The 9162-nt window shown below is 37.4% G+C and overlaps 1 protein-coding gene across 1 annotated transcript; it reads right to left on the minus strand.

The window, feature by feature from the left end:
* Window positions 1-1122: 1122 nt before the first annotated feature.
* LOC131333214 (two-component response regulator ORR24-like) lies at window positions 1123-6805 on the minus strand. The gene is made up of 6 exons (XM_058367629.1): window positions 6232-6805; window positions 4809-4961; window positions 4269-4670; window positions 4095-4171; window positions 1722-2819; window positions 1123-1452 (listed from the first exon to the last, which is right to left on the minus strand). The coding sequence occupies exons 1-6, from the start codon at window positions 6368-6370 to the stop codon at window positions 1396-1398; spliced, it is 1926 nt and encodes a 641-aa protein (XP_058223612.1). The 5' UTR covers window positions 6371-6805; the 3' UTR covers window positions 1123-1395.
* Window positions 6806-9162: the final 2357 nt, after the last annotated feature.

Genomic DNA, 9162 nt, shown 5'->3' on the forward strand with positions numbered 1-9162 from the left:
GAGGCGATTCTCTACGCTCTTGGTCATGAACTTATCCTCGAGCTTCTTCCAAAGATCCTTCGCCTTCGTTTCCTGCATAACAAAATACTTTTGATCTTTTGCGAGACATAGCCGAATGGAACCACAAGCCTGACGATTAAACTTATCCCAATCCTTATCGCTCATGTCCTCCAGTTTGTCGTCCAAAGCAAAATCCAACACTTGTTGAACCAAAACATCCAGAACTTCACACTGCCACATACCAAAGTTGTTCATCCCATCAAATTTTTCAACTTCAAATGTCGCATTCGAAACCAAAGACCTCACCGCGTAACCGGTGCCGGACCCGGTTGGTACCGATTTCTTAGACGACTCCTCAGACATCTTCAACCCAATTTTCCTAAATCACCAAAACAAAATATCCAAAAAATCAAGCGGAACAAATCGTAGCCTAGGTCGAAAACCCACGCTCTGATACCAATTTCCTCTGACATCTTTAATCCAATTTTCCTAAATCACCAAAACAAAATATCCAAAAAATCAAGCGGAACAAATCGTAGCCTAGGTCGTACTGATCTCGATAAGCATTTCTTTAGGCTCATACACTCCTAATTGATGAAGATTGTGAGGGGAAAAAAGTTAAGAATCAATGTTGGGAAAAGATTTTGGTTGGCCAGATTATTTGTTTTATTAGAAGCGGTAGGAGAATATATGTATCAAAATTACGTCAAACTCAAAACAAGTCCACAATCACTATAAATCTAATCCAACTAATGTACATGGGATGCATTATAAGATGCGAATTCATGTTACATCTTAACTCTGCTTCTCCTCCACAGTCCAACGGTAGGGTACAGTTTCCCACATCTGGATCTCTTCTCTATAATATTAGTTGTTTATATTATAAGGCCCGTTTGACAGTCTTGCCAACAATTCAAATTTATCGAATACCCGTAATCACTTGATCGAAACATTTTACTTTTGTAAAAAAAATGGTTAGACCATTTATTTCATTTCATCCGATCAACTTAAATTTTTGCGTGAACTTTCTATTCTACCAGCCCTAGAATATGGCGCCTTGTATGATCGAGGAGGGATCTGGGTGTGGGCAAATGGGACTGCAAAGAAGCTCAGTCTTCCAAATGAAAAACAAAAGAAAATCCTTCAGATGTCAAGAACTTCTTAGGTCATCGTTCCAACAAAATCTAGAACAAACATTAGCAATTGTAGGCATGGAATCAAACTTTGGTACAAGAGGGAAATAAAAAACCGTGCACTAAAAGAACAAGGAAAAGGAAAGGAACAGAAAGAAAACTACTAATTACACAATGTTACAGATTCCTCAGAGTAGTAAACTTTACTGCTGAGGCTCTCCCTCTTCTCTGAGATTCAACAGCTACAAGTGTCTTCCGAGCATTATCCGAATGTGTAAGCACCAAATCCAAATTCTCCATCCAATGATCCTTCTTGTTCCTGTATCATACAAACGAAATCCCGTATGAAATGCTCAGAAAGCAATTACGGAATCATGATGTTTAGAAAATACACTGGAGGAGATCATGTGCAGCATGGTAGTTGAAACATATGAATGGAAAACAAGTCATTTTATAGATGGCTAAGGTAGCCTTCCTCAGACTCTATGTTTTATGCTCATTGAAACAACATTTTGAAAGTGTCATTTGGAAACAGAATATCTATAAGGTATTATGCTTACAAAAGGAACCATTGATATACAATCATACCCGTTTGATCATTGCATTCATTATATCATCCAAGGACTCATAGCCGCCATGAACATGACCACCCAGTGACTTGGTTTGCTCCGAAGTGTAGTCTTCATTGGACCTCATCTTTGGGTCCATAAATGATTTCTCAATCCCAATGTGCTGTGCAAGAGTTGGAGCACTGCTATGTGATCGGCTGACCAACGCTGGATCAGTCTTTCTATGGAAGACTCCATTGGTTTGACCCATACTCTGGCTTAAGGGGGACACAACACCATTGGCAGGAACCACAGAGTTGAAAGGACTGAAAATCTGATTTGAGTCCCACCTCTTGGCCGTTTCTTGGTTCATATTTCGAACACCATTACCAACAGATCCTGCTTGGAAATGAATCTCTCCTCTTGAATCCTCCATGGGTGCTGAAATAGAATTGGTAGAAGAAAAATCAAGTGGACCATTCTGAATATGTGCAGCCATGGAAGAATTGTTGCTCCTCATGCTATTTGGAGTCAGCCGATCGTGATCGAAAGGTCCACTCAATGACAAAGAATTTGGCGAGTAGTTTGGCACTTCAACTGTACTATGCCAGCTTTCATTAGAACCACCAACGGCAGTGTTAAAAGGTTCTGAAGTCAGTGAACCCACTTTGAAAGAAGGTTGACTACTAAATAGGCCCCCATCTTGCAGGTGTTGTCCATTTCCATGTACAGTGAAAGGACTGCTCGAAGCACCACCTGGTTGAAATGGGCCAAGCCCCAAGGATGTGGGAACCCCTTGAAATAAACTGGGGTTTTGGTTTGACGGCCAAACAACTGGCTGGAGCTTCCCAAGGGTGGTTAAGTTTTGGGCATGGCCAGGTTGGAATGGTGCAGAAGAAGAAAGGCTACGGAGGTTCACTCCAGCAGGGCTATTCAATCTACCTAGAATTCCACCTGTTTGATATGGTGATATGTTGGAATTTGAATATCGCCCAGGTCCAGCCCATGTGCGAAAATCTCCAAGCCCACCTAGTGAACTCATGCGCATATAAGAAGCATCTTTACCCCCAAATGCAGCAACCATGTTTGCTTGCTGTGTGGCCTCTGAACTGATTCGTTTCAGGTAAAGCCTATATTTCTGTAACACAAGACAAAAGCATAAGCATGTTGGAAACCGGTATGAAATTGTAGTCTGACTGTCAATAAGCACTAATCATTTTTTTCTATTCAGGAAGATCTGTTCTGTCTATGCTACTAAGCTTTAACTATGTCGTTCCTAACCGTTGGGTAAGCCAAGCTAATTTTGTTTTGCAATAAAAAGTTGTTTAGGTTGTTAGATCACCGATTTGTCTCAAAGCAATAAGTGGTCCGGAAATAGGCCGAACAGTGTATACATATAGCCAGCACCCACGTGGAGATAGTAACATCCATACCTATAGAAAAGCATAATGCACACGGGGAACAAATAAAAAAAAGAGCTGAACCCAAGATCTCCTGGGGCTTTGAATACCTTGTGAAGAAAGTTTTCCTCGACTAATTACATAGTTGAAACAAGATAAATAAAGTGCAATATATTATAAATCCTATAGACTAGCGTTCCCTTACAGTGGATGTAAAATACCCAATACATCTCAGACAGGTGTTTCTGTTGCATGGGTGATGGGTTCAAAACTTTTTCATGCACACTTCAAGCCTAGACTATTTCCTCGGATTAGAGTTTCAGGGAGGTCTGACACAGTGACATGTTGAGATATATGTAGGGAGCCGATGAATTACAGCAGGTGAATGGTTGTATGGAGTCTTTTCAATTACGTGAGCTAATCAGTTATGTAAGCAGCCCCCAATGTTAAGTAACCTGTCAAAACTCTATTTTTTCATTTACTAGAAGACTAGTATCGTTCTCCACGTTCCAATTAATAATTCACAAGAGAGACCACTTCGGAAGATCCAACATGCATTTCATCTCCACTTCTTAATGCTTCTTGTGACCTCACAAAATCTTCTTGGAGATTCCAACTTAGTACTTACCAGACCAACCGATTCAGAGTGTTTCACTTCAAGACAACATTTTTTTATTTTTTTTGATAAGTAAATAATTATTTATAAAAAGGGATTGCCTCCCAAATACAAAAAGAGGCCCCAATACAAAAAGGCCCTAAACACTCCCCAAAGAGTGGAAAATCTCAAACCAAATCTAAAAATTGGTCAAGGGATGGCTGTTTTACAACATCAGTTAAGGCTGTATTACAATCTTCGATTTGCAAGGGGATTTGTCGAGGGAAAGGAAACATAAGTAATTTTCCTACACAAATCCAAGATATGTTTCCCTTACCTGTTCTTTCCCTCCACAATCCAGGATCCAAACACATCCCAAGGGAATACTACAAGTAATGGGAAAAGGGAAGTTCTGTACCTGAAGATGGCTTGCCACGTTTTCCCTTGTAAGCCCTTCAACATTCATCATGTCAAGAATCCTTTTAGGAACAGCTTCTGCATAAGTCATGGAAGATAGAGGAACGAGTAATCAAAAGACTCAGAAAGAAATCCAAAGAAAATTGCAGCACTGTGATAACTACTAACTGCTTACTTTCGATGCCCAATTGGTTAACAGCTGCAACAAACTTTCTGTGAAGCTCTATGGACCAAACGACCCGAGGCTTCTTCTGGGTAGCCGGGTCCTCATTTTCATGTCCATTCTCTTCACCTTCTTCCTCTTCTTGTTCTTCTTCCTCATCTTCCTTTCTTTTTCTACTTGCCTTCCTAGTTTGATCAGTGGCCCCATCAGGCGAATGCGCTTGTCCACCTGCTTGGTGACCCTTGTCTTGAGCGTTGGAATTGTTTTCACTTTTAGAATCAAACTTCTTTTTCCTGATAACATGTTGCCATATGTTTCTCAGCTCCTCGATTCGAACAGGTTTCACCAAATAGTCACAAGCACCGTGTGTAATCCCCTTCATCACAAGCTTGGGATCGCCATTTCCTGACAGCACTGGGACATAAACAAAAAATTCGCAGAAACGATTGTTATTCCACGCAAACTTATATGCTATGATTACTTTCAAAAACAAAATCAAAAAGTCTTTTGGGTTATGATATGTGAAAGATCAGTGAAGAGGCTATTTCTTACTAATGACAGGTAGGTCCATTTCAAGGCCCACGAGCTCTAGGAGCTTGAAACCATCCATATCCGGCATATGCACATCGCTGATAACTAGGTCGAATCTGTTTTTGTTTTCCCGTAACATTTTCAAAGCCGCTTTTGCCTGACTAGTTGTTGTGACTGCCAAGACCAAAAACGCGAAAGTGTCAATTACTTTGACAGAAAAACCCATATTAGAATACAAGAAAAACAAAGCTAGCATACAAGTCCAAAACCAAAGACATAGAATTCGAGATGGGAACGATTGAAACCAGCGCACTACAAACGAATCCAATGAAAGTGATCAAAGAAAATAATGGAACTACAGCAACTTTTTACAGTAACTGAAAATCTGAAATTTCTATTGAGATTGTTGGTTAATGGTATAAAAGCACAAAATATGGCTTGAACTGCCATGAAAAATAAATATTTCACCGTTTTTTAATGTAGAAAACACGACTGGATCGACAGGCATTACTAGAATTTGAGACCACTCAAGGCCATCAAATTAGAATAATTGTATCCTAAGAAAGAAATAATTGGTAGCAGAATTGCCATAATATGGAAAAAAAATACTCTAAAACATGCAATTATATTTGAACCTTATCTGAGCACAAATTCATAACGTACCCAAATTGGGAAGACAATTGAGCAATCAAATTTTTTTTTCAATATCTCCAAAATAATCCACCAATCAAAGAAATCGAAAACACACTTTAACCAAACAAACATTTGAACCTTATCTAACACAAAACTAATCACCAGAAATTTGGAATTTAGACACATCCTAGAGTACCCTCTTTCCCAAACTCCAAGAATTTCGGGAAAAAAGTGGAATTTTTTTCTAAACAAGAGGTAGTTTCATTTGAAAAGCCAGAAGGCATTACAAAGATTTCATCACAGAATACAGAAATGAACCAGAACTAATCACCAGAATTTTGGAATTTAGACACATAATAAAGCACCCACTTCCCCAAACCCCCAAGAATTTTTTTTTTTAAAAAAAAAGAATTTTTTATTTGAACAAGTGGTAATTTCATATAAAAAACCTGAAAGGATTACAAAGATTTCATTACAGGATACAAGAATGAATCAAAACTAATCACCAGAATTTTGGAATTTTTTAGGCACATAATAAAGTAGGACCCACTTCCCCAAACCCCAAGAATTTCAGGGGGGGAAAAAAACAGAAAATTGAAACACCATTGACAAAGAGAAATTACCACCATGCACAATTAGATGAACAAAGCCGAACCCATTTAGAAATGATGTTGAGTCAAAATTCTAATTAGAAACCAAAAATTGGGCGAAAATTCAACCAGAAACAATACAATTACAAAGGGTTTATGACAATTCAAACTCAAATTAAGAATTAAACACAGGAAAAAGCAAGAAATAGAGAGAATCAGACCGTGATAATGGCATTTCTTTAGTAATTCGTCTAATATCCTCAGCCAAGTTCTGTCATCATCAACGGCAAGAACCCGCATACCCACTGGGAATTTATCATTTTCACCCCCTAAACTTCCTTTAATTTCCTCTAAAGTCATATTTGGAGAGCGAAATTATGAAAACCCAGATCAAAACAGAGCACAAAAACAGAGATCACAGCATGAAGGTTGGGTTTTGACCATGGAAGAAGTTTTTCTTTTGGAACTTTCCCAAAAGAAAAACTTTCCCAACACACCCAGATGGCAAATGGCGCGCTCTTTATGGAGGGATCAGAGAGAGAGAGAGACTGGTTCAAGTGAATAAAGCTGTACAATTGACAATGATGGAGAGAGAGAGAGAGAGAGAGAGAGAGAGAGAGAGAGAGAGAGAGAGAGAGTGGCTGTAGCAAGTAAAGCTGTAAAATTGACAACGATGGTCTTTACCAACAACAAAAATACTAAAATAAAATTCACAACGATGGTGATGGGAATTGGCAAGAACAGAACTGGACTTTCAACCAACAACACACCGGCACATGAAAGCAAGCATATTTTTGTATTCTCTGCTCGGTCTCTCTGGACACAACATTTAACGCACTTTTCACAAAATATAAAAATCTCACATTTAACCCATTTTGGAGGGTCTCACGCGAATAATTTGAATTGGTCAATTTGTTTGAAATATTTTTTTTAGAGCTCTCCATAAATTTATTCAGATATCGGTAAGGACTTGATCGGTATTTGTTCCTAAATTTGACGGGAAAAAACTCGGATGAATTGATCAAGTACTCATTGATATCCAAATAAATTGAACGACTCTGATTATTAGTGTGGTGGTCCGATTAGATTTTGTGTCAAAAATTGTGTACTTTCATATAGATAGTATAGTCGTTGCAGAAAATTATTCAATAGTCCCACTGTACACTTTCACGAGGCATTTTAGTCTAGAGTACCAATTAATTATACCTTCGTGAATTAAGTATATGAGGGATTTATCTATATGGGGAAATTCCCATAAAACTTAAGACAAGATGGTAAAGGTAATCAATTTATTGGTGACATAAAAGCAACGACTCACTATTTTTGAAAATTTTCAATTCACTCATATAAAGAAAATGCTGCACCATATTGAAGGATCCCATGTAATTAATTTCCAACTTAGCATGGTAACCTATTTTCATTTTACTTCTTCAAAACAAATGGATATTTTTCGTTCCCACAAATAGGTTCTATCAACTCTTGTGGGGTAAGTTCATATAGATTTTTGCCCAAAAAGAATAAATCAAGGTGTGCTAAACTGGTCTAAACACTTGAATCATGAAAAAAAAACAATTATTACGTATAATTGACATAAGAATTTGCAAGCTTAATCTTAGGAAAATGACACTGACACTCCAAAATCAGTGTAATTCCAAAGCACTTTCTTTTATTTTTTTGGAGTGCTTGTATTAATTTTTAGAGTCCCAATATCATTTTCCTAATCTTATGTTCAATAATATGTTGCAAACACACTCAATTGGAAGTTGACTACCAACCAGAAGAGAGGCCGGGTCAGTAAAATGAAAGGAATTGATTTATACACTTTCTTATTTACTATTTGTATTCTCTCTTTTTTTGTCCGTGTATACGTGAATTTATTACATTATTTGTCGATGCGTGAGAAATTAAAACCACTAGCTAAGGGAATCATATTGGCAGTCAATTGGCATCTTTACTATCTTTTCCTTTGTTGCAAACACACTCTATCCATTGGTAGTGCACTGGAAGAGTAGCCAAGTCCGTAAAGTGAAGGCTCGTTCCTTCTTCGGTTTTCCCTACCCATAGTAAAAAGGAATTTATTTACGAACTTTCCTTTTTTACCATATGTATTAATTCCTTTTCTGTCCTTATATACGTGAATTTACAACATTATCTTTTGATTCGTGGGAATGAAATTAAAGCACATTTCGAAATCAAAGAAAGGAGTTTTTAGCTGGAGGATATAAATGATTTCCCCAGAAAGGAAAAAGGGAGAAAATCATTAATTAGCATTTAAATCCTAAAAATCATTACCAGATTCTGTCTAGATACTAAATTGGAATTCTACCAGATTCTGGCGGTTGAGCTCCACGTGATTGCAAAATTATTCAGTGGGGACCAAACATAAGTCCTGCATTATATGCTCAATCATCCTCGCTGATCTGAACCTTCCGTTGACCATTGATAATTATTTTTTTTCCACTTGTTTGGGTTGTCGCCACGTGATTGGTTGGGAGTCTTTTTTACGTTCTTGAATAATAGTAGTAATTCATTTACAGGTAGTGGGCAAATTGTTTTCTTATTGGTCATCTGTAACTACAAAAGTGTGAGGTATATCTCCGCACATATAATATTGAAACACAACTCGGGACACATTTATACCTGGAAGCCATTTGATAAATGTTGACTAACGTGCATCGAACGATTCTAAAGACAGTCATATTTGATATTGTATCCACCCTCCTTCTCGCAAAAAACACATCATCTTATATAGACACAAAGGGAAGTGGCAAAATCACTCCGCATAATAATTTTGTTTTCTGTTAACTGTTTTCTTTTTTAATTTCTATAATAGACAGCTAAGTAAAAAATTTCTTATAGTTATGTGAAATGACAACTAAGAAGTAAGGATTACTTTTCACATATTAAAATTGAATTAAGAATACTTTGATAATGTTTACCCAAAAAAAAAGAGAATACTCTGATAATTTCACGTATACAAAGTGAAATTTTTTTTGGAAGAGTTTAAATTCATTCCCATGTTGAGTATGCAAAGAATGGGTAATTATTCAGTACTTCTTTCCCTCACATAACATGTGGAGCCTACATGTAAGTCCTGCATGAGCCCATGTTATAACTTATGTGAGGGGAAAGAGTATACATCAGAAGTATTA

Source organism: Rhododendron vialii, chromosome 1a (genome assembly GCF_030253575.1).
Source record: "Rhododendron vialii isolate Sample 1 chromosome 1a, ASM3025357v1".
Taxonomy (NCBI): domain Eukaryota; kingdom Viridiplantae; phylum Streptophyta; class Magnoliopsida; order Ericales; family Ericaceae; genus Rhododendron; species Rhododendron vialii.